General features: G+C 48.8%; 1 protein-coding gene across 7 annotated transcripts in view; it reads left to right on the top strand.

Annotated features, from left to right (window-relative positions):
• Window positions 1-25,791, top strand: part of LLGL1 (LLGL scribble cell polarity complex component 1) — an 89,455-nt gene that overhangs the window by 46,394 nt on the left and 17,270 nt on the right. For 4 of the 7 annotated variants that reach the window (XM_082199643.1, XM_082199649.1, XM_082199647.1 and 1 more), the window contains exons 3-12: window positions 10,532-10,613; window positions 11,350-11,480; window positions 15,246-15,404; window positions 16,242-16,404; window positions 16,918-17,053; window positions 17,940-17,994; window positions 18,213-18,367; window positions 19,587-19,804; window positions 20,421-20,491; window positions 24,832-24,985. In XM_082199643.1, the coding sequence (XP_082055769.1) occupies window positions 10,532-10,613; window positions 11,350-11,480; window positions 15,246-15,404; window positions 16,242-16,404; window positions 16,918-17,053; window positions 17,940-17,994; window positions 18,213-18,367; window positions 19,587-19,804; window positions 20,421-20,491; window positions 24,832-24,985 (1,324 nt within the window). The remainder of the gene's footprint in view (window positions 1-10,531; window positions 10,614-11,349; window positions 11,481-15,245; window positions 15,405-16,241; window positions 16,405-16,917; window positions 17,054-17,939; window positions 17,995-18,212; window positions 18,368-19,586; window positions 19,805-20,420; window positions 20,492-24,831; window positions 24,986-25,791) is intronic. The other 3 variants (XM_082199645.1, XM_082199646.1, XM_082199644.1) reach the window with 3 other exon arrangements.

Below are 25,791 nucleotides of genomic sequence, written 5' to 3'. Positions count from 1 at the left end.
CGATGACACCCTCAAACAGTCCTGCCAAAAGATTAATTTGCCTGCTCTGGATGGGGTTGCACACACATGCATGCGCACAAAAACCCCAAGGAGCAGGTTTGCAATAGGGCTGGGGATACATATACATATACATATACATATACATATACATATACATATACATATACATATACATATACATACACACACACACACACACACACACACACACACACACACACAGTGGTACCTCGGGTTACAGGCGCTTCAGGCTACAGACTCTGCTAACCCAGAAATAGTACCTCGGGTTAATAACTTTGCTTCAGGATGAGAACAGAAATTGCGTGGCAGCGGCACAGCGGAAGCGGGAGGCCACATTAGCTAAAGTAGTGCTTCAGGTTAAGAACAGTTTCAGGTTAAGAACGGACCTCCAGAACGAATTAAGTTACTAACCCGAGGTACCACTGTATATAGAAATATTGTCTGAAAGTGAACTCTGTATCGTGATATCAGTTTCATCATTTTTGACCCGGGAGTATACCGTGAATCGTGATGTGTGTTCTGGTGCTCCACAGCAGGGGTTAGGAAACTCGGGGCGCTCCAGACCTCTCTCTGTGGCCCTTGTGAGTCTCCCAGGCCACATTCATGCTCATCATCCCAGCTGCATGCCCTCCGCGAATGCTTTGGACCAGCCAAAATATTCCCTTGAGCTGCACTGATGCCTTGTGCCTGCCCGGGTGGAGGATGGAGAAACAATTGTGTTTGTGTGTTTAGATACGCACAGTTTTGCTTGGCTGGCATGTAGCCTGTTAAAGTACAAAGGAGGGTTTTTTTGTTTTTTGTTTCTGTAGCTCTGCCTACTTTTGCCTCTGGCCCCACCCACCAGCGGCATGTGCCCGCCCCCCAAGGTCACCAACAGGAAATATGGTCTTTGAGCTTCCCTGCTGCTGCCATAGAATAAGCCCGGCTCTGCCATTGCCCTCTGGGCATCTGGCCTTCCAGGTGCTGGTGCTGCTGCTGCTGCTTCCCAGCCTCCATTCATTCCCTTTGGAAGCCAGCGCTCTTGTCTTTGCCCTGCTGGAATGAATGGAGATGGCAAAGCTGTGAATCCCATCCATTGTCTTGTGTTCTTTGTGTGGCTTTTCTGTGTGTGTGTGTGTGTGTGTGTGTGTGTGTGAGAGAGAGAGAGAGAGAGAGAGAGAGAGAGAGAGACTAGGGCAGCATAGAAAGTGCATATCTGAAACAACATGCTTATATGTTTGAAAATTTAGCCAGCCCTTTCTCTCAAAAAAAGGGAAGAGAAAAAGAAGGCCAGTTTTTGGTTTTTTTTAAAAAATGGTACTACATTGTCTTTTTATTTTTTTGCATCTGGATGTAGGACTTGTGAAAAGTTCAGTCTCAGAAGCAGTCGCCTACCAGGTGGATTGTGGAGAACCTTTTTCAACATCTTCAACCATAAAAGCCAAACTCGTACTTCCATAACCCTTTCTTAACTACCATTGTTCATATTATTTAATATGAAGACTGCATGGAAATTTATGGCTGTAATTTAAAATTACAGTTTTTGTGCTGTTGTGCCAAATGGAGGGGAAAGGTGAAGAAATACCATTCAGCAGGGAACTCTTTTCAGACCAAGGGGCAGCGTCCATCTACCTCAATACAGTGGTACCTTGGGTTACATACGCTTCAGGTTACATATGCTTCAGGTTACAGACTCTGCTAACCCAGAAATAGTGCTTCAGGTTAAGAACTGTGCTTCAGGATGAGAACAGAAATCGCGCGGCGGCACAGCAGCAGCGGGAGGCTCCATTAGCTAAAGTGGTGCTTCAGGTTAAGAACAGTTTCAGGTTAAGAGCGGACCTCTGGAGCAAATTAAGTACAGTGGTGCCTCGCAAGACGAAAAGAATCCATTCTGTGATTCTCTTCGTCTAGCAGTTTTTTCGTCTTGCGAAGCAAGCCCATTGACAGATTAGCGGATTAGTGTTATTAGCGGCTTTTAGCGGCTTATCAGCTTATCGGATCAGCTGATAAGCGGCTTAGCGGCTTAGAAAAGGGGGGGAGGGGAAAAAACCCGCAGGAACTCGCAAGACATTTTCGTCTTGCGAAGCAAGCCCATAGGAGATTCGTTTTGCGAAGCACCTCCAAAACGGAAAACTCTTTCGTCTAGCGAGTTTTCCGTCTTGCGAGGCATTCGTCTTGCGGGGCACCACTGTACGTAACCAGAGGTACCACAGCGACAGGCAACTACTCTCTAGCGGGATCTTTCCAAACCATCCCTGAATCTGGGACCTCCTGCATGCCAGGTTGCGCCCCCTCAGGATTCTGTGCCCTAGGCAACGGCCCCCCACACCACCATGCTACGCCACTGTGCCAAATCCAAGCATGCTTTAACCTTGGGACTTTTGATTGTGGGGCCTGGGAGCCAGGGGAAGCTGGAGTCTCTTTTTGGTGAGGCTTGTAAGCCTTACCCAACTCGTTCTCCTCACTCCTCCTCTTCCCCGCTGCCTGTCAGCTCCTGAATTTCTGCTGCAGAAGTCTTTGAGCAGGATCCCCGCCTGCAAGTTTAGGCCCACGGCCAGTTGGGGTGCCTCTGAAACCCTCTTTGCTCCTGGCATCCTCTGGCTTCCCTTTGCAGAAAGTGTAACCGCAGCGAGCGAGGCTTGCAGCGCATGCTAGAATTCTGCCTCTGCAGCAATCTCTGGGTCCCTCCCTCTCTCCCTCTCGTTTTTAGCAAGACAGTTTTTATTCTTGGTGCACCAAGAGGCCTCTCCTAGAATCCTGCACACTCCCTTTCACCAAGTCTTCCTTTCCTTGCCTCTTTTGTAAGAGTTCACAAAAGGGGGGGGGCGTCTTCCAGTGGAAGCACCGCTTAGTTAACGCCTGGTTGCTGAACCACTTAATCCTTGAACTGGTTTGGTTTCAAGTCGGAAACCAGAATCGACCCTCCCCTTCCCTCTCCTTATTCGCCCCCGCGTACATATGGAAGGTTTCATTTTTGCGCTTTGTGTGTGGGAGGAATTTATCCAACCTTTCTTCTAAGTGTTTTATTTTCGTTCTGTTTGCATACTGCCCTTCAATAAAGCAATCAAGTCGGATTGGATTGCAAACCGGAGAGTAAAAATACAATAAAGGGCATGGAGGACCCACGAGTAGAAGAATAAACGGAGCGGTAAAAAATCCATGCAGGTGTCGGAAAACCCTGGAAAAGTAGAAATCTGTGCCCAAGAATGAGGGACATTCAAGAAAGGGGCAGGCAATTAACCCTTCCTAGCAAGAGGCTTCAATAAAGAGGCCTCTAGATTATAACATGTGGATTAAAACGACCCTTTAGAATTTATTCTCCTATGCTTCCCCACTACCAGAGCTTAGATTGTAGGTTCATCAGGGCAGAGACCCTTCTCTATGGGCAGTCTATTGTGGAGTAGATGAGCTGAAACCAATAAAGTTACTTAGATGCATGGATTTCAGTAGGTCTCCACAAGCACGCACCCATGGCTAATAATAATAAAAAATAAATAAATAAATAAATAAATAAATAAATAAATAAATAAATTAAATTTATACCCCACCCATCTGGCTGGGTTTCCCCAGCAGCTCTGGGCAGCTCCCAACCGAATATTAAAAACACAATACCTCTGTACTTGCATTGTTTGGTAAATTGCCATAGGCTGATGGCATCTACTTCCGAGCCAAGTTCAAGGTCCTTGTATTAATTGACCAAGCCCTGAACAACTTAGGTCCAGGGTAGCTCAGGGACTGCCCAAACACTTATATCCAGTATGGTTTCAAATTGGGTGGGGGACTGTTTGTTGAGATTCCTGCATTGGAAGTGGTTGGACTAGATGACTCACGGGGTCCCTTCCAACTCTACAACTCCAATAGTTCTATCCCATCTCAATCACTGAGCTCGCTTGCCAGTGCGTCATTCGTCCCCCGAGTTGGTGAGGCTCATTTGGCAGCAACAAGAAGCCGAGCCTTTAATGTCGTTGACTCAGTCTTGTGGAACTCTCTGCCAATGGAAATTCAACAGAAACCTTCTGTTTCAACTTTTAAATGCCTGCTGAAAACTTTTCTGCTCAGCCTGTGCCTGCCATTAGCAATACATCGTTCCACAATGGTTAATTGATGTCTGTGTTTAACTTTTTAAATATGTTTTTTACTGCAATATTATACATATTTTTGTTGTGATTTTAAAAAAACGAAATAGCAGTATACAGTGGTACCTCGGGTTACAGATGCTTCAGGTTACAGACTCCGCTAACCCAGAAATAGTACCTCGAGTTAAGAACTTTGCTTCAGGATGAGAACAGAAATCGCACAGTGGTGTCGCGGTGGCAGCAGGAGGCCCCATTAGCTAAAGTAGTACCTCAGGTTAAGAACAGTTTCAGGTTAAGAACAGACCTCCAGAACGAGTTAAGTTCATAACCCGAGGTACCACTGTATAGACATTTTTAAAATAAAATAAAATGGCAACATACTAAGAATCCGAAGGAAAAACTAAAGGGGAGATCTTTGGGATACATGGCTGGTCAGTTAAAGAATGCAAGTTGGGCGGCTCCTTTTGCAGTTCTAAAATATCTGTAAGGCACCCAGTTGCGGAAGGCTGTGCTAAGTAATGGTTGGTTAGCTATGGTTTGTTTTTGTCTTGTGAACCATGGTTTGCCATTATCTCTGTAACCAACAGCCTCGCTTAACCGTGGTTTGTTTGGCCATCCTGGACCGGGTGCTCACCAACCCAAAGAAGTGAAAGACAAATTAAGCTATGAGGAAACAAGCCATTGTTTGATCACCTTGTTGGCTGAGCCCAAACCATGGTTGGCACGAATCTCGGTGTGGCATTATGCGCAAACGCAGTCCGTATGTGGAGGCCTCTTCCAGCTGTCAGCTGTTTGTTTTCTTTCCTTCCCTAAAGCCGGCGGATGTGCACAGTTTGCCTGTTTGGCTGACCTGCTGGTGGGCTTGAAATGTTTGGATCCAGATGGGGCGTCAGGCTGGGGAATTGCGGCTTTCCCCCCCTCCTGCCGCCCAACAGTGACACATCAGAGCCCCTTGGAGAGCTTTTAAAGACTGTTTCTCGTCACTTGGCAGCTCTTTGCTAAATATTAGCAGCTTTATGGCCGGTGGGTCCCTGTGGCTTTCGAGCCGTTGCCAGAGAGATGTTGAAAAACATCTCCAGTCTGTCTCCCACCAGCGAGGAATCTCTGTCCATCTGTTTTAACCCAGTGAATGGCAGACACTCTGTGGAGAATTAGGAGTCTTTATCCAGAAGACCATCCCCTCTTTAATTCCAGACAACGAAAAAGGAATTATCCTGTGCTGACCTAGTCGCGCCTTGCAGTTGCTGCCTTACTCTTTATTTGGTTTTATTTCTGCACCAGATCTTCCACATTTACACCATGTAAAAGCACCATGTGAAGCACTCTTAGAATCATGGAATTGTAGAGCTGGAATGGTTGCCAAAGGTCATTTAGTCCAACCCCCTGCGATGCAGGAATATGCAGCTGTCCCGTACGGGGAATCAAATTTGCAACCTTGGCATCATTAGAGCACCCCGCTCTAACCAACGGAGCTAACTGCTTCAAACAGTCACGGCTTCCCCCAAAGGATTCTGGGAGCTGTAGTTTACCGGGTGCCTTTGTGCTTACTCCCACCCACCCTCTTTTCCTTCAGAATTGTGATGCATGCACAAATCCTGCTCCTTAACAACCGTTTGGAGCAGGAGGCGACAAAGCCCAGCATCAACGTTGAGCCAATTCTGGGGTGGGTTTTTTGTTTTTGTTTCATTGCGGCTGTAACTCTCCAAAAGCATTTCGCCCAATAAAACGAAGCTAATCTGCCTTGCGGCGGCGGCGGCCTTAGCGTTTAGGATGGGCACTGCGTGTGTGCTGGGGGTGAGCAGGAAACGCCAGACGTCTCTTGGTCTGAGCCTTTATAAGGAGAGGGATAATGCTCCCCATAGCATCTGCATGAGATCACGGACTTTCCTTTTGGACCCGGTTGACCCGATGGCAACACTGCCTTTTCAGGGTGCTGGTTTGCTACGGATTGTGCCCTCTGCAGTTATTGTGTCCTTTGGTAGCTGATCTTTTGCAGGAAAAACTCTGTTGTATTGAGCGTGCATGGAATCGACTCTAAGAGTGCCATCAAAACGATGATAGATTAATTATGGGGCATGTATTGCGCTGGTTGGGACGCGGGTGGTGCTGTGGGTGAAACCACAGAGCCTAGGGCTTGCCTATCAGAAGGTCGGCAGTTCGAATCCCTGCAACGGGGTGAGCTCCCGTTGCTCAGTCCCAGCTCCTGCCAACCTAGCAGTTCGAAAGCACGTCAAAGTGCAAGTAGATAAATAGGTACCGCTCCAGCGGGAAGGTCAACGGTGTTTCCGTGTGCTGCTCTGGTTCGCCAGAAGCGGCTTAGTCATGCCGACCACATGACCCGGAAGCTGTACGCCAGCTCCCTCGGCCAATAAAGCGAGATGAGCGCCACAACCCCAGAATCGTCCGCGACTGGACCTAATGGTCAGGGGTCCCTTTACCTTTATTGTGCTGATAGGGGGCATGCAGAGGTTTGTGTTGGCCTGCTGACCCACATGTGTGATGCTCCTTGTAGAACCATTGAGTTGGAAGGAACCACAAGGGTCATCTAGTCCAGCCCCCTTACAATGTAGGAACCTCTTGCCCAATGTGGGACTCAAACCCACAACCCTGAGATTCAGAGTCTCATTTTCTACCGACTGAGCTATCCCAGAGGTTCTCTTCTTCCTCAAAGCTCTTTTCTTGTGTTTAAGCTGGATATCATAACTTTATAAGGCCCCATCCACACCATGCATTTAAAGCAGTTTCATACCACTTTAAGCAGTCCTGTCTTTTCCCCAAAGAATACTGGGAACTGTAGTTTGCTAAGCACGCTGAAAGTTTTTCGGAGATCCCCATTCCTCTGCCAGAGCTGCAACCTCAAGAGTGGCTTAATGATCAGGGGGTTCTGGGAATTGTAGTTCTGTGAGGACTGCAGCCCATTTCCTCCCCCCTCCACCAACTCTCAGCCTCTTAACAAACTACAGTGCCCATAATTCATTGGGAGAAGCCATGGCTGCTTAGCAGGAAGAAGGTATTTTCAGATAAAAAAGTATTTCAGCTTGCAAGCTCGTTGTCCAAACACCTGAAAATCCAGCCTCATTTATTGAACGGATACTTGTTATACCCTTAACTGGTCCTGATGCCCTGCAGGCACCAGAGAAACCTGAACTATACAAACTGATCTGTGCTTTGGACACGAGAAGTGGCAGCTGGAACTCCTCTGAGCATACGCAGAGTGCCTTTTCCTCTCTTGCTCCTGAACAGCCTCAGTTGGTTCCTTCATCCTTGGGGCCAGGAGATGTGGCTATAGGTCAGACTTCCTAACAGGACCGTCTGGGGTAGGCATAGGCAAACTCCGGCCCTCCAGATGTTTGGGTCTGCAATTCCCATCATCCCTAGCTAACAGGACCAGTGGTCAGGGATGATGGGAATTGTAGTCCCAAACATCTGGAGGGCCGGAGTTTGCCTATGCCTGGTCTGGGGGGGGGGAGCCAAAATTTTAAGCAGTCCACGCTACCCTAGGGCAGGCTTGGGGGGTGGAGAGATGAACCCGTGAGAAAGTTCAGGGGTTCTTGCAGCCCCGCTGCCACTAATGCTATTGTTCATAATTAAAGAAGCAATGCCTAATTGCAGCCCTGGACTGCCTATTGGGGGGAAGACTGTTTGTGCAACTGTAAAAGTGTCAGAGGGAAGTTGTTCTTGGCTCAAAAACTTACAAATGGTATGCCAGCGTTGCATCCATGCTCCCTATGAAAAGCACATTAAGGGCGGTATCCAGCCCCCTCGTCCCACCAGCATGGAAATTCCTGTTTGTGCAATGCGACTTGCCCATACCCAAATTTTCTCCTGTGGGTTTGGGGACCCCTAAAACAAATTTAAGAGGTGCACAGGAGAGGAGAGGGGGGAAAGTCCTCTTCTGCAAGTGGAAATCCTTGTTCTGGTAAGGCAGTTACTTGATGCTGCGTGCAGGACTTTTTAAGGGCTTCCGTGAGCTCAGCTGAGAAGGGAGCCTGTCGCTTCTCTGAATGATCCCCTGCTTTGGCGTTTGCCTCCCTCTAAGTCAGCTGCTGATGGGTGTGTGGCATGGTTAGAAATTAGCCAGGCGCCAGGTGCCTTTTGCGACTAGATCGGGTCCAGTTGCGACCACGTGGAGATCTCTGGGTGTCAGGGTAGCGACAGACGTCCCCATCTGGCTAGCTCCTCCAGCTTTCTTAAGCAGCTTAATTATTGTATTTTTATCCCACCTTTATCTCCAAGGGTTACATGGTCCCCGTCCCCCCCATGACTCCCTACGATGACAGCCTCTGGGAGGTAGGTTAAGAGGCTGGTGTGTGGCTGTGTGATCACACAATGCAATTATTTTGTGGGGGGAACCCACCCCCATTCAGAGGAGGCTTCTGTCGTCTCTTTATGATCCCCCGTTCTCATCTTGCGCTCTTTGAATCCACCTGTGATGGGTGATCTGTGATCCATTCTCTCCTGGTTCGAGGACTCAGCGGAACAACCTGCCTTGACTTTCTGGACGTGCCTAAAAGCTAGAGGGCAGGTTGAGTCCCTGTCCAAAACACGTCCTTCAAAATCCAGGCCAGAGAGAGAACCGTTGAATTCTCCCTTCTGTGCACGGTTCGCTGCTCTGAAATGTGTGCCGCCGTCGCTTGCGGAGCAGAGAGCTGGCCCGGCTCTTTGAAAACTAGGTCACCATCAACATGGAAAACAAAAGCAACAATTTTGTGCCTGCAAGTGAAAGGAGAACTGCGATGTGGGACAGAGTGCAGGGCCCACGTCTACGCCACGTTTAGAGCAGCAACGGCTAGCAACTCTGAAGCAGAAAACTTGGTTCAAAGATCCAAATTATTCCCCAAGAAAATGCAGCTCCCGTAGAAATGGTGCTTATGGTGCTAACACTCTTCTGGTTCCTTTTCCTTTCATGCCTTTGCGATGTTTGAACTGCTTTGCATAATATTATTGTTTTGCTTGCTTGGGGGAAATCCAGGCATCTGCAGCTTCTTCTCAGTCTGTCCACCTCCAGCTTCTGAGATGAACAGACCTTGCTCACCCCCCTCCCCCCAAAAAAACTTCCAATTTCATCCATGAGAGCTAGAAACTTGCTTTGCGTGTCCTCGATTTTAGAGCTCGCCCTTCCTGGGAAGCTGGGCTTTGCTTCCGCTTCTATAATAATAATAGTAATAAAAATCATAATTATTATAATTACTGGTACTATTAATTAACTGACCTTCACCCTGAGGTTGCAGGATGGGTGACACCATTAGAACACAATATTAAAAATAGTCTAAACCCCGGGTCAGCAAACTTTTTTCAGCAGGAGGCTGGTCCACTGTCCCTCAGACCTTGGGGGGGGGGGCAGACTATATTTTGAAAGGGAAAAAAAAGAATGAATGCCTATGCCCCACAAATAACCCACAGAAGCATTTTAAATAAAAGGACACATTCTACTAATGTAAAAACACGCTGATTCCTGGACCACCCACGGGCCAGATTTAGAAGGCGATAGGGCCAGATCTGGCCCATGGGCCTTAGTTTGCATAAGTAAAGGTAAAGGGACCCCTGACCATTAGGTCCAGTCGTGACTGACTCTGGGGTTGCGGCGCTCATCTTGCTTTATTGGCCGAGGGAGCTGGCGTACAGCTTCCGGGTCATGTGGCCAGCATGACTAAGCTGCTTCTGGCGAACCAGAGCAAAGCACGGAAACGCCGTTTACCTTCCCGCCGGAGCGGTACCTATTGATTTACTTGCACTTTGATGTGCTTTCAAACTGCTAGGTTGGCAGGAGCAGGGACCGAGCAACGGGAGCTCACCCCGTTGCAGGGATTCAAACCGCCGACCTTCTGATTGGCAAGTCCTAGGCTCTGTGGTTTAACCCACAGCGCCACCCGCGTCCCTTTTAATTTGCCTACCCATGGTCTCAACCAAGTTACAATCACAGAATGGAGCTGGGTCCTAAAATCAAAAGCCAGGGCTACAAGGTATGTATTCAGCATTCGCCAGAATCTGGATAGTGAAGGTGCCCAGCGCATCTCTTTGGGGAAGGAATCCCACATCTTAGGGGCTGCCACCACCCCAAATCTCTGAGGGAGGTGCAACTGTTTTGCTGTTTGCCACCCGGGTTCTATCAGGAAGAAGAGGAGGATTGACGTTTAATAAAGAGTGCTGCCACAAGCGATTGTCAGTGTCTACTACTCCCAACGGGTAAATGTAGCCTCCTTGTTCAGGAGCAGTCTATCTCCAAATAACCAATACCTGCAGCAGTTGGGAGAAGCCTGTAGCCTTCTCAACTTGGACTTCCCATGGGGGCATCCAGTTGCCCTCTGCCTGAAGCAAGACGCTCTTTGAGATGTTCCAGCAGGACTCTCTCTGATACAGGTAACTCGCAGTTGGGGAGGAAAGGGCCTGGTAGAAGCTTGGATTGCAGCTCTTCCTGTGTGTCTCTCTCTTCCTTGACTCTGTGCTTGCCTCAGATACGGAGCTCCTGGCGTGGAATTCACAGGCCTACATAGGGAAACGGCGACGGTCACCCAGATGCACTTTCTACCTGGACAGGTAAAAGAACGGCACCTTTTGGTCCCACCTTGACGCTGCCCGCAGGTTGATATCCCCTGCCTGTCGGTATTAGGCAGCTGCCTGCATTGTATTGTTTATGACCCTGTTGGGAACTTTTCTGGGGTGGGTGTGTGGGGGGGGGGTGCAAAGCCAAACACTGAAACGGCAGAGCAGGTCACTTTCTCAAAGACAATCGAGAATAATAGTGCCTGTCTTGTATCTCAGGTTCTACAAATGCTAGGAACTTAATTGAAGTGCCGTTAAAGAGGGGAAAGGCAGCAAAAAGCCCAGAAGGGAATTTGTGGTGCCCAGCTTAAGAGGTTTAGACAAATCTGTGTCAGCAGCTACTAGCCATAATGGCAGTGCTTCCTAACACCAGTTGCAGGAACTTGCCCTTGTGTTCAGATCCTGCTTGTAGACTTGCCACAGACATCTGGTTAGCCGCTAGGAAAAGAAGAAGAAGAAGAAGAGTTTGGATTTGATATCCCGCTTTATCACTACCCGAAGGAGTCTCAAAGCGGCTAACAAATCTCCTTTCCCTTCCTCCCCCACAACAAACACGCTTGTGAGGTGAGTGGGGCTGAGAGACTTCAGAGAAGTGTGACTGGCCCAAGGTCACCCAGCAGCTGCATGTGGAGGAGCCGGTGCTGGCGTATAAATGGGCCATTGGCCTGAGCTAGCCAGGTCGCCTTCTGTTCTTAACTACACACTTAGATGGTTTTCCTTTCTTTTCCAGGGCCGGCTGCTGTCTCTCCTTGACGACAACACCCTCCACCTTTGGGAGATTTACCAGAAAGATGGCTACTCTCACTTGGAGGAGACCCATAGCTATGTCCTCCCCGGACGGCCAGGGTTCGACACCGCTAAGTACTCATTGCTTGCTTGCCTCCTTTTTCCTCCTTTTTGGGGCGCTGTGGGTTCTTGGGAGATGATCCTCTGCGAAGATGCAGGGACCGCTTTATCGATCTCGTAGATTACTCAGCATCTAAAGGATCCCTCCTTTCCTTCTTAGCCGCCACCTGCCCTCCTGCTTTGTGAGCTGTCTCCCAATGCCAGCTCTGCTGTTAGACAAAGCGAGGCAGCTCCTAAGCTCCCCAAGATCATTTGCCTCTGTTGAGAGTAGGGCTGGACAATACCTGTTTTTCAACACTGCGATATATCACCAGCTAAACATCGCAATATACATCCATAACTTGACTTCCGAACAGCTTAGTTCTCAAACGTTTTGGCTCCCGAACGCTGCAAACCTGGAAGTGAGTGTTCCAGTTTGCGAACTATTTTTGGAAGCCGAACGTCCAACAGTTTCCGAACATTTTGGAAGTTGAATGGACTTCCAGAATGGATTCCATTCAACTTCTGAGGTACGACTGTACTGATATCTAAGGTGGAGCTACGTAGAGATTTTGGCTGGCTTCACAGTTTTCCTTGCATTGTGATTTTTGCATAGCACACACAATCACATTATGATTCATGATGTATTGCCAGGTCAAAAATTATGAAACCGTTATCACAATATGGATTTGAATTGGTTTTGGCCTAGCCCTAGTTGAGAGTATATGCTACATGGCCAACCCCCAGCCTCCAAACTATCTGTGGGTGCAGTGGGGACAGCTGTCCCATCAACAGTGGCCAAGTGAGAGTCATCTTCCAGTCCGATTGGACTCTGTACATGGAATACAGATGAGGCATCCTTTGCCTTGGGTGGTGGCAAAACCGCCTCGGCCCAGTATAGTAGTAGTAGTAGTAGTAAAATTCTACCCCACCACTCTGGGCTGCTTACAGTATGTATTAAAACATAGTGAAACATCAAACATTAAAAACTTCCAGAAACAGGGCTGCCTTCAGATGTCTTCTAAAAGTGGCATAGTTCTTTTTATATATATGTATAATATTTATTAGAGTTTCAGAAAAAGGAATTACATAAAATAAAAAAATGCAAGAATAAAAGACAAAAATAAAAATACAAGAAAAATACAAAATAAGTACACATACAGAAAAAAGATAAAAAATAAAAAATCAACCTTTCCATAGCTTACATTCATATCCTTGTTTCCCTGACCTCCTCATACCTCCCTTTTTTGTATTCCAATTCAATTAATTAATTCAGCAATTTCTTTCCCTCCTTTTATCCTGATCTTTGATCTTAATATATTATAACATTAAATTTTTACCTATTTAAAAAACCAAGTTTTCCATATTCTTTTATATCATTACAACTAGAAACCGCTTAATTTCATTCAAACATCATTCTAACATTCATTCATTTTGCAATACTTTTGTAAATAGTCTTTAAATTTCTTCCAATCTTCTTCCACCGATTCTTCTCCCTGGTCTCGGATTCTACCAGTCATTTCCGCCAATTCCATGTAATCCATCACCTTCATCTGCAAGTAGATAAATAGGTACCGCTCCGGCAGGAAGGTAAATGGTGTTTCCGTGCACTGCTCTGGTTTGCCAGAAGCGGCTTAGTCCTGCTGGCCACATGACCCGGAAGCTGTACGCCAGCTCCCTTGGCCACTAAAGCGAGATGAGCACCGCAACCCTAGAGTTGTCCGTGACTGGACCTAAGGGTCAGGGGTCCCTTTACTTTTACCTTAAATTTCAGACAGAGCCGCCGTCAAGGAGACCTATGGTGGTAGAATGTCTGCCTTGTTCAATCCCAGGTTCAATCCCCAGCTTCCCCTTATACCTTGGAGAGCTGCTGCCAGCTAGTGCAGGCAGTATAAGGCCTCTTCCTCTGTTCCTGTGTCTAAATCCCAGTGCTCTGGGAACAAGCAAGGGTTTGTCAAGCACATTCCAGCTTCTGCTCTCACTCTGCATGTGCACAGGAGCCGCAAAAAGGACTAGCCGCTTGCCACGTGCGGTGACTTTGCACCCTTCGCTGGTGCCTGCTTCCCTCTCCTGGTTTTTGTCTCCCAGCATCTGTAAGCTTGTGTCTCTCGCAAGCAGGCGCCGCAGCTTCTCTGTGGTCTCTGCTTTTTGGGTCCAAGGCTCTGAGCTGGCGACGTGGCTTTAAAAGAGCATCACAGGAGAGGGAAGAAGAGCAGCTTTCTCTAGGACTCCTCTGCTTGCGTGTGCGGCCTGTCAATCATCTTTAAACAGCTGCCTGGTGGTGGTGGGTGGACAGAATTTGCCACTGATGCACAGACTTTCTCCTTGAAATGCGTTGGCTCTTTTGGGGGTGTTGACTATTCAGATTGGTTTTCCATTTGTGGGTGCGTGCAGTCTAGGACAGTGGTTTTCCAGACGTGTTTCTGCCATCAGAAATGCGAAACTAGCTTCCCAAGCCATCAGAATCTCAGGAGATTGTAGGGCACAGGGGGTCTCCGTGCTTGACCTTGACCAAGCATAGGCAAACTCGGCCCTCCAGATGTTTTGTGACTACAAGTCCCATCATCCCTAGCTAACAGGACCAGTGGTCAGGGATGATGGGAATTGTAGTCCCAAAACATGTGGAGGGCCCAGTTTGCCTATTCCTGGCTTTGACCATTGCAGTGGTAAGACCCCAAGGACTCAGGTGTAGTGCCCCACACAAAAGGAGTGGGTACTTTTTTATTTTTATTTGCAAAAATATCTGTGCTGTGAACATCAACAAGAAAGCTGCATTTGCAAAACTAGTACAGGGGTCTCCCCACTTACGCCGGGGCTACCTTCCCGGGCACTACTCGTAAACATGAAATCGCCTTTACAGTCGTACCTTGGTTTTCAAACAGCTTAGTTCTCGAACATTTTGGCTCCCGAATGCCGCAAACCCGGAAGTGACTGTTCTGGTTTGCGAACTATTTTTGGAAGCCGAACGTCCGAAGCGGCTTCTGCGGCTTCTAATTGGCTGCATGAAGGTCCTGCAGCCAATCAGAAGCCGAGCTTTGGTTTCCGAACGTTTTGGAAGCCAAATGGAAGTCGACTTCCGAGGTATGACTGTAGTGGACGACACCATCTAAAAAGCCAAACTCCACCAAAAATCAATAAAAATCTCCACCCAGTCACTCTCTCCAAACATCTTTTTCTCAAACTCCGAACTCTCCACAGGCTTCAAAGGTCGGCGTAAAGGCTCACGACTTTGCAGTTGCAAAGACTGCTGCGATAGCTATCTGTTTTCCTGCTCTTTTGGGGGCCATTTTTGCTCTTTTCATGCCTTTGCACTGTTTAAATAGATTTACTTAATTACTTCCTGGCATCACACAGAAGACAAATGCATGTGAGTGGGGAGACACCTATATAAGCTGCAACACAAATCAGTAGAAGGGTCTCAGGATAGCTGGATCCCTCCTTAGGGAAAGCCTGGGTGAGCAGATGAGTCTTCTTCAGGCGCCTAAATGTCAGCACTGTAAGTGCCTGCCTGTTCTTTCTGGGAACACATTTGAAAGGGCTGGTGCCACCACCCTTAAGGCCCTGGTCTTAGTGGGCGCAAGACGAATCTCGGGGGCAAGCAGGCTTACTGAGAGCACATCTCCCGAGGATTGAAATGACAGGGCAGGGGGTGTGACGACGCAAGGCATTCCTGGAGGTAACTTTGGAACTCACTTCCTTGGCAAATGCCCATGGCGAGAGGGTGTCCCAGAACAGCTTGGAAAACCATTGGCCTGGCGATTGAGCAAGGATGGCTCCTGATCGCTCTCTTCTTCCGGACAGCTCCCCTCCCAGCATCACCCGAGTGACGGTCATCTTGCTGCGGTCAAGCTGCGACGTGGCCTACCTCGGCACGGAAGGGGGTGGCATCTACTTCCTGGAACTCCCCGGCTTGACGCTGCAGGAGGACAGGACTCTGTACCAAGACGAAGTCCTGCAGAGGTGAGCTCGCCCGAGCAATGCATCTGAAAGGGGGAGTGCAGTTCTCAGAGTGGAAAGGAAATAGGGGTCTTTCCTAACGACTCTTAGCACCTTTAACAAACTACAGCTCCCAGAATTCCTTGGGGGGAGCTTAGGCTGCTTGAAGTGGCATCATAGTGCTTCAAATGTATGGTACGGATGCAGCCTAAGTCAAAGTATGAGACTTCTTGGGCCTCATCAATAGGAGTATAGCATCTAGATCAAGGGAAGTAATAGTGCCACTGTATTCTGCTCTGGTCAGACCTCACCTGGAGTACTGTGTCCAGTTCTGGGCATGTTTAGCCTGGAGAAGAGGAGGTTAAGGGGTGATATGATAGCCATGTTCAAATATATAAAAGGATGTCACATAGAGGAGGGAGAAAGGTTGTTTTCTGCTGCTCCAGAGAAGTGGACACGGAGCAATGGATCCAAACTACAAGAAAGAAGATTCCACCTAAACATTAGGAAGAACTTCCTGACAGTAAGAGCTGTTGGACAGTGGAATTTGCTGCCAAGGAGTGTGGTGGAGTCTCCTACTTTGGAGGTCTTTAAGCAGAGGCTTGACAACCATATGTCAAGAGTGCTCTGATGGTGTTTCCTGCTTGGCAGGGGGTTGGACTCGATGGCCCTTGTGGTCTCTTCCAACTCTATGATTCTATGACATCAGTGTAATGTACCATGTTCATATGGTGTGGTTGTTGTATTTTTAAAAAGCAATAAAAATATTTGAAAAGAAGGGCTCAATGACTCACAGGGTCCCTTCCATGCCTGAAATTCTATTGATCTGTTGTTCTCCATCCCTGCCTTTTTATCCTGCAGCGTCCCCGAAGACTACCGATGTGGGAAGGCGCTTGGTCCGGTGGAATCTCTGCAGGAACACCCCAAAGATCCTGCCAAGATCCTGATTGGCTACAGCAGAGGCTTGATGGTTCTTTGGGACGGAAGCACGAGGGAAGCTGAGCACCTCTTTCTTGGCAACCAGGTAACTCTTTTCGTTTCCGTTTTTTGGGATTTTTAAAATATCCCGTCTTTCTAAAGAGCTCAAGGTGGCATCCATGCTTCTCCCCAATCTCATTTAATCCCCACCACAACCCTGCGAGGTAGGCTAGAGGCAGTGGCTGGCCCCCCAAGGCCATGCCCAGTGAACTTCATGGCCGAGTGGGAGATTTGAACCCGGGTCTCCCAGGTCCCCGGCTAATTAACATTCTATGTCCTTTCAAGTGGGGGAGGGGTTACTGTTTTGTTCCTGTACTTATGGCGTATTTTGCGTTTTCGTTTTGTATTTTTACGCTGATCTCAGGGTGGCATGCAGATTAATTAAATAAAATATACGAATAATAAAATGCCGATGACCCCCCCCTGCTCTAACACGTTCTCTCCCCCTCTGCACTGACCGTTCTGTTGTCCAGAGGCCTTTTTGCCCTCCCCCCCTCTCTCTTTCTCGCCATTGTGCGTGTCCCAAAGGCCTCACGTTTTGGGTTTCCGTCTTTTGCAGCAGCTGGAGAGCCTCGGATGGGAGCGGAGCGGCCAGACGGTTGTGAGTTCTCACAGCGACGGAGGCTACGCCGTGTGGCCAGTGACGGGCAGCTCGCCAAAGACCCTACAGCCAGCCACCTCCACTATCCCTTACGGTGAGGCTAATGGCTATAGGGCCTCTGTTGGCGCTTGGTCCAGGCTCTATATCCAGGGAACTTCAGTGTAAAAAAGGGGGAAACCCTCCTTGATGCACATGTCAAAATCACTAACTGTGATGGAAAAAGTGGTGAAAGGCTGTGACTCGTGCAATTTGATGTTTTGCTTTGTTGGGAGCCGCCCAGAGTGGCTGGGGCAACCGAGTCAGATGGGTGGGATATAAGTTTGTTGTTGTTGTTAGTATTTCCATTTATCTACCACCTTTTATTAAAAGCTCTCAGGGTGTACAGCATTAGAAACTGGCAGCAGAGGCTGGTCTATTAGGGTAATTGGAGGCGACCCTGAGGGTCATCTAGTCCAACTCCCTGCAATGTAGGAATCTCAACACGCGGTCCCCCATCCAGTTTCAAACCATACCAGAACCTGCTTAGCTTTGCAAAGGTTGTAGCGGTTTTATTGCTGCCAGTCTGGGTGGTGGTCTTGGCTGTTCGCTTCCTCTTCCTTAGTCTCAGAATTGCCATTATAGAATTCAACAACAGAGGAGGATCAGAACCAAAAATCAGAACATGTTGGCTCTGGATCCTGGGGCAATGAATCCCACAAGTTCCTCCTACTCCTTTTGCCTGTCCTAAGCCTTACTAGTGTCCTCATATAGGTCCCACATTCTGGTATTGTTTGTGAGGAAGGAGGGGGGGGAACACCCCTTGGTATTTTCATTGTTGTTGTTGCTGCTGCTAAGTGTGGCTAGCGGCTTTGTGAGCATCATTGGCCTCAAGAAGAGGTTGCAGTCGGGGGGTTGTGAAGAAATGTGAACCAGGTCTTTTTCTTCTGCTCGCATCTTACAAAGCGAGAACGTCACTCCAAAATCTTCCTCTCCCGTTCTAGGTCCGTTCCCGTGCAAAGCTATCAACAAGATTGTCTGGCAGACGTGCGACTCAGGGTAGGTCTCATGTCTGGATTAAGAGTAGATTTTACTCCTTGGCTGTGCACCTCCCATGCCCTTGGATTTTGCAACCTGTGCGATATTAACGTCCTCCTGGCTTCTTTTCTCCTACGGGGCTTTTCTTTTGTGATGGGTCGACTGGGGGGGGGTTTCAGAGGACGTTGAAGTTGCGTGGCCTTGTTGCCTGACTGCTGTTTCTAACTCCCGTCCTGTAGGAGCCCCTACATCATCTTCAGTGGGGGGATGCCCAGGGCCAGTTATGGAGACAGGCACTGCGTCACCATCCTGCAAGGACAGACCTTGGTCACCCTTGATTTCACCTCGCGTGTCATCGACTTCTTCACCGTGTGCAACACAGAGGTAGAGGAGGGTAAATACCTTTTGATATTTTCAAACATCTCTCTATCCCGCGAGGATATGTTTAGACAACAGCAGCCAATCTGATTTGATGCATGTATATATCTCGACTTCCCTCCAACGAGCTCAAAGGTGACCCGCACACTTCTCCCCTCCTCCTCCTCCTGCTTCCCCCTTCACCACAACATCCCTGCGAGGTAGGCTGGCCCGAGAGACAGCTCCTGGCCCTAGGCACCCAGTGTGCTTCATGGCCCAGTGGGGATTTGAACCCTGGTCTCCCCAGCATCCTAGTCTAGTTCTAATTTACAAATCTGCAGCGTGACTGAGTTTGAAGTATGTTGTGCCGTTCTGGTTGCCCCATCTCAAAAAAAAGGGTATTGGCGCTTTCAGAGAAAAGATGAGAAACCACCATAGAAGTTTATAAAATGATACAGTGGTACCTCGCTTCAGGTTACATACGCTTCAGGTTACAGACTCCGCTAACCCAGAAATAGTGCTTCAGGTTAATAACTTTGCTTCAGGATAAGAACAGAAATCATGCTCCGGCGGCATGGCGGCAACACCCATTAGCTAAAGTGGTGCTTCAGGTTAAGAACAGTTTCAGGTTAAGAACGGATCTCCGGAATGAATTAAGTACTTAACCCGAGGTACCACTGTACATGACCCGGAAAAAGTGGGCAGAGAAAAAAGTGTTTCCCCTTTTTCTCACACCACTAGAATTTGGGGACCCCCCCCATGAAGCTGAATGTTGGCAGATTCAGGAAACATGAAAGAAAGGACTCCTTCACTCAGCATGTGGTTAAACTGCGGAACTCTCTCCCACTGGAGGCAGCCGCCGACTTGGATGGCTTTAGAAATCGGACTAGACAAATTCATGGCTTATTTGCCAGGATGACTCTGCTCTGTCTTCACTGTCAGAGGCAGCAATGCTGGAAACCACAGGAGGAGAAAAAGCTCTTGTGCTCCCGTTCTGCTTGCGGGGTTTCCCAGTGATCCACTGTGAGAAATGGATGCTAGACTAGATAGGCCATTGGACGGATCCAATAGGCTCTTCTCAGGTTCTTAACCACTGCACCACACAGACAAGAACTCCATCGTTCTCTCCCTCTCTGTTTCCTCCATCTCTGCCTCTGTTCCTAAGTGGTCCTCTCTCCTTTCCTCCTCGGTCCTCCCCAAAGTCGATCTGTCCTGGCGCATCTTAACAGGGGCTTTCCTCTCTCTCTCCCTTCCAGAGTTCGACAACCCAACCGCCTTGGTGGTCCTGGTGGAGGAGGAGCTGGTGGTCATTGACCTGCAGACGCCCGGCTGGCCCACCATTCCCGCCCCGTACCTGGCCCCGCTCCACTCCTCGGCCATCACCTGCTCCTACCACATCTCCAACATCCCCCTGAAGCTGTGGGAGAGGATCATCAGCGCAGGAGAAGACCAGAGCCCTCGCCTCTCCTTTGTGGTGAGTTGGCAAAGGGACATCCCTGTTTAGGGAAGCTTTTAATGTTTAACAGGCTACTGTATTTTAATACTTTGTTGGAAGCCACCCGGAGTGGCTGGGGAAACCCAGCCAGATGGGCGGGGTATAAATAACAAACAAACAAACAAACAAACAAACAAACAAACAATAATAATAATAATTAAAGCAGCCTCGCCCCCTTTGACCCTCTTGCATCATGGCCAGAGGGGGGTCTCGCTTCTTTTGATGACCCCCCTCCCCCAAAAGAAACATGGAGCTGTGCCTAAAGGTAAAGGGACCCCTGACCATCAGGTCCAGTCGTGGCCAACTCTGGGGTTGCGGCGCTCATCTCGCTTTATTGGCCGAGGGAGCCGGCGTACAGCTTCCGGGTCATGTGGCCAGCATGACTAAGCCGCTTCTGGCGAACCAGAGCAGCGCACGGAAATGCCATTTACCTTACCGCCGGACCTAATGATCAGGGGTCCCTTTACCTTTACCTTACTACTACTACTACTACTACTAATAATAATAACAATAACAACAATAATAATAGAAGGGCCTTTGCACTCTTTGGCCACAGTTCTCTTTTCCCACGTTTGTCTCTATCTCTCTCTCTTAGCAGAACTGGCCCATCAACGGAGGAAGGAGCCTCGCACAGGAACCCACCCAACGGGGGCTTCTCTTGACCGGGTGAGTTGTGTTTTGTTTCTCCCCAGGCTGTCCTCCTCCCATGTAATGTTGTTTGTGCTGAGTGCGAATTTTTTTGCATTGGAAGGCAGAAGGCAGCTGAGGCAGGGTGTTGGGGAGCGCCCTTCTTCCAAGGTGGGGGCCCGTCAGGTGGTGTTCAGCTGCCGTCAGCACCTGCCAATGTGGTGCTGGCGAGAACTGTGGTCCAGCAGTTTCTGGAGGGCGCCAGCTCTGCAAGATTGGGGAAGGGCCACAACTCTGTCGCTAAACATCTGCCGTGCATGCAGGAAGTCCCAGGTTCAGTTCCCAATAGCTTCTCCTGTTAGGACTCGGAGCGACTCCATCTGAAATCTTGGAGAGGTGCCGCCAGTCAGTGTGTAGACCAGGTTTCCCAAATTTGGATCTCCAGGTGCTTTTGGACTACAATTCCCATCATTCCTGGCCACTGGTCCTGCTAGCTAGGGATGATGGGAGTTGTAGTCCAGCTCCCAGGCCTCATCTGCACTGCACATTTAAATAGAGGGAATGTTAGATCACACTCTTTTTAAATATATAATAAGCAATTCATTTTCATTGCAGTTTATCTGCTTTCAGAGCAATTTAAACACCTTAAGATTTCTTACGTTGCTCAGGTCCCCTCTGCACTTTCTGTCTTCATTTTATTTGGGGTTTGGTTTTTTTTTTTACAATTACACATCACTATTAATAATAATAGTAAGAAAACACCTAGCGGTTAACAACAGTGGTGCACAAAATCATCCAGCAAAACCCATGTAAAAATGTGTTATAGTTTGAAATCAGCTAACCGCAATGGACAGATGCATTCTTAACTGACGGAACAGAAGAACTTTCAGCAGTTTTAAGAAGTTGGAATGCAAGGTGCACCTTGTGTATAAAGCTAGCATAGGCAAACTCGGCCCTCCAGATGTTCTGAGACTACAGTTCCCATCATCCCTGACCACTGGTCCTGTTAGCTAGGGATCATGGGAGTTGTAGTCCCAAAACATCTGGAGGGCCGAGTTTGCCTGTGCCTGGTATAAAGCATTGTCTGGTTTGTGGAAGCGCAAATTTGGAACAGGAAGAGTCCCCTCCCCTTGGATGTAGTGAGAATCACCCCCCCTTCGCTTCTTTCGCTTTGGCTGCCTTGCAAGAATGCCTCAGTTGTCCTTGCTGAGGGCTTCCCCTCTCGTTCTCCTCGCCTTCCTTCCCTCTTGGCAACTCCTGAGCTGCTTGGTGTCAAGCGTTACGTGGTCCAGTCTTCACTTTCCCCCTTGGGGAGCGCAGCCAAGGTTTCGCTAGCCAGAGACAGCAGATGTTCTGGCCCGTGCGGAGGCTTCAAAGGCAAGGAAGTCAGAGCAAGCTGGCCAGATCCTGGCTCGCAGCCAACCTGCGGTGGTCTCTCTGGGCAGGAAGTGGCCCTTTCAGTTCTCGCTTGAGCCGTGAGTTGGGGTCTTTTGGCTACTACACACAAGCCGTTATTCTCTCCGCCCTTCCACCTGCGAAATGGGGATAATCAGTGCGGTCCTAGATTACAGGCATGCTTGCAAGGATTAGAGAGGCCATAATAAACAAAGCACTTCTTACAACTTGAAATGTGCAATGAGTTACTTGTTATGGGTTCTTTTTTCCTGGTTGAGATAGCAGAGTAAGGGGGAGAAGACCAGGGAAATCTATTCCAAAGGGGTGGTTTCTCCTCCCTGTATTTTCTTTCTCCCTCCCAACCGCCGCATTTCCCCTTCTCATGTGGAATGGACTGCTATAAAGCCCTCCAAGACGCCGTTGCCAAAACCAATTGCAACCTGATCTCGTTTTCTTAACTCGCTCGCTTTTTCTCTCGCCCGCCAAGGGCAATCTGGTAATATTTGGCATCTGCGCCTCCCGAATTCCTTCAGCGTGCGGAAATAATAAAAAACTGGACTTTTCAGGTTTTGCTTTCGAGGGGCAAAGGAAGAAGTCGGGGAGGAATCAGATGATTGGAAAAGCGTGTTTGCAAAAACATTGCATCTCCTCTCTGCGCAGGACAGAGTTTGGTTTCATAGTAGGGGGGTGAGTTAGCAGAGCTGAATATATTAGCTCTGATACTGTCAAGGACAGAGTTGTGAACATATTGGCACCTCCAGATTCTTGCAGCCAGAATATTTTGTGGGGAAATCACTTTTCTTCTGCCAGTGAGGTCATTTGTGCACCAATCTGCAGGACGTGTGGGGTGGGTGTGTTGTTGATGCTGAACTACATCAGCTGTCATCCTTGACCACTGTAAGTGCTGGCTGGACCTGATGGGAATTGTAGTGCGACAGTACTTGTTGAGCCAAAGGTTAGCCACAACTGGCCTAGGCATCAGATGAGAGTCTGTAGTCTGTCCCTCCGCAGGAGGAGAAGAGTGCGCAATTTATCCCTTGCCATTTGTAAAATAATAATAATGATGATATGATGATGATGATGCTTCTGGCAACAGGTTCTGCTAGGTTGTGCTACAATAAGCATGCACACCAGGTGTGTGTGGGGGGGGGACCTCTGGCCCTGCAAGCATTACTGAGCTTCCACTCCCAGCACTCCACTCACAGCAAGCATGGCCAGGGATGATGGGAGTTGTAGTTCAGCAACGCCTGGAGGCCAAAAGGTTCCACGCAGCTGAAACAAGTTGCAAGTACTAGTTACAGGTAGGTGTTGGTCTGCCATAGTCGAAACAAAATAAAAATATTTCTTCCAGTAGCACCTGAGAAACCAACTAAGTTTGTTATTGGTCTGAGCTTTCATGTGCATGCACACTTCTTCAGATACTAAGTGTGCATATCTGAAGAAACGAAGTGTGCATGCACACGAAAGCTCAGACCAATAACAAACCTAGTTGGTCTTTAAGGTGCTACTGGAAGGAATTTTTTTAAGTTGCAAGTATTCCGCCTTGTGGGATATCTTTGGGAGAAGCAAAGGCTAAGGCAGCGGTGTCCAAACTTTTTTCAAAGAGAGCCAGATGTGATGAAGTGAAGGGCCCTGAGGGGCAGCCAAAGGGTTGAACTTATTGAGCTTTTTTCGGGAATTTAACCCCAAGAGATGAACTGCCTCAGGATTGAACCGACTGGCAGGCTGGATTAGGCCCCCAAAATAGACTTTGGACATGCCTGGGCTAAAGAGTTGACCTTACACAAATCTGGAGCAGAGTCCCTAAGACGGTCGGATGGCGCCTTGTACGCCTCCTTACAGCAACTTCTGCAGTCAAGCTGGCGCCAAACGTCTTGCTCTGCTTTCTTTTGGACCCCATCAGTGAGGCCGGGGGGGGGGGAGGCTTGGCATCTGGGCTGCCCAGGACCTCCAGACACACTGCCCAAGCTTGCACCCTGGGGAGGTCACTTGGCTGCTGCTAACACAGCGGTTTGACTTCACCCTCGGAGGCGCACTCCATTGCCTCTTGAGACAGATGCCGACAAATTCCTTCTTGGAAGCCAAGCTAAGAGAGTCCCAGGTCGGAACACGAGAAGCTGTGGGAGGAGGCCCATCTAGTTCAGCTTCCTGTTCTCCCAAGTGCCTCAGCTCCGGGGATTCACCAGCCGCGAGATGGCTCTTGTGGGGTCTCAGGCCTTAGAATCATAGAATAGAATCCTAGAGTTGGAAGAGACCACAAGGGCCATCGAGTCCAACCCCCTGCCAAGCAGGAAACACCATCAGAGCACTCCTGACATATGGTTGTCAAGCCTCTGCTTAAAGACCTCCAAAGTAGGAGACTCCACCACACTCCTTGGCAGCAAATTCCACTGTCGAACAGCTCTTACAGTCAGGAAGTTCTTCCTAATGTTTAGGTGGAATCTTCTTTCTTGTAGTTTGGATCCATTGCTCCGTGTCCGCTTCTCTGGAGCAGCAGAAAACAACCTTTCTCCCTCCTCTATGTGACATCCTTTTATATATTTGAACATGGCTATCATATCACCCCTTAACCTCCTCTTCTCCAGGCTAAACATGCCCAGCTCCCTTAGCCGTTCCTCATAAGGCATCGTTTCCAGGCCTTTGACCATTTTGGTTGCCCTCCTCTGGACACGTTCCAGTTTGTCAGTGTCCTTCTTGAACTGTGGTGCCCAGAACTGGACACAGTACTCCAGGTGAGGTCTGACCAGAGCAGAATACAGTGGCACTATTACTTCCCTTGATCTAGATGCTATACTCCTATTGATGCAGCCCAGAATTGCATTGGCTTTTTTAGCCGCCTTGCTTGTGGGTTTCCCAGAACGGGCATCTTGTTGGCCACTGCGAGAACAGGAGGCTGGCCTGGCCTGACCAACAAGGCCCTTCTCACAATCTTACGGATATTTTTCACAACCAGCCTTTGCCAAAAACAACCTTCCTCTCCCCAGGCATGAAGACGGCACAGTCCGGTTCTGGGACGCTTCGGGAGTCTCCCTCAAGCCGCTGTACAAGCTGGGCACGGCCAACATTTTCCAGACGGACTGTGAGCACAACGACAGCCTGAACCAGTCTTGCGAGGAGGACTGGCCGCCCTTCCGGAAGGTACCACCACCCTCCTCCAAATGCCGGTGGGTGGGGGGCTCTTTGCTCATTGGGGCAGAGTGACTCCTCTCGTATCACAGTAGCTCTGTTTCTCTTGAGCTTTGCGGTTCAACAGGTACGGATAGAGATCTTCCCGTTGCCTTTCACCCACATCCTTCAGCCCAGACACTGAGGTCCAGCGCCAAGGGCCTTCTGGCAGTCCCTCACTGTGAGAAGTGAGGTTACCGGGAACCAGGCAGAGGGCCTTCTCGGTGGTGGCCCCCGCCCTGTGGAACACCCTCCCATCAGATGTCAAGGAGATAAATAATTATACGAGCTTCGGAAGACATCTGAAGGCAGCCCTGTATTGGGACGTTTTTAATGTTTGATGTTTTAGTGTGCTCTTTTATCTGTTGGGAGCCACCCGGAGGAATTGGGGCAACCCAGTCAGATGGGTGGGGCACAATCAACAACAACAACAAGAGCAACATTAACAAAACAAACAAGCAACAATTTTTACTGTTGCCTTGCTTGAGGGAGAAATCTTTGTTTTATGCCTGCAGTCCAATCACAGGTTACCAGTAAGTCCCTCTTCCCAGGGAGTTCTGGGAATTGTAGCTCTTTCAGAGGAATGGGGGATGTGTGTGTCTCTGCTCCCTTAACAAACTATAGCTCCCAGGGTTCTTTGGGGGAACTGACGGCTCTTGCAAATGGTAGGGTACGGCTTTGAATGCACAGTGCTGATGGAGCCTCGGAGTAGAGAAGCAGCTTGCTCTGTGTTGATTTCTGCTATGTCGGTACTCGTTATCGTGTCTCACTCGTTTCTA

The sequence above is a fragment of the Podarcis vaucheri genome (assembly GCF_965113315.1).
Source record: "Podarcis vaucheri genome assembly, chromosome: 14".
Taxonomy (NCBI): domain Eukaryota; kingdom Metazoa; phylum Chordata; class Lepidosauria; order Squamata; family Lacertidae; genus Podarcis; species Podarcis vaucheri.
Note: the sequence above shows the minus strand (reverse complement) of the source record. Positions and strands in the feature narration are given on the sequence as shown.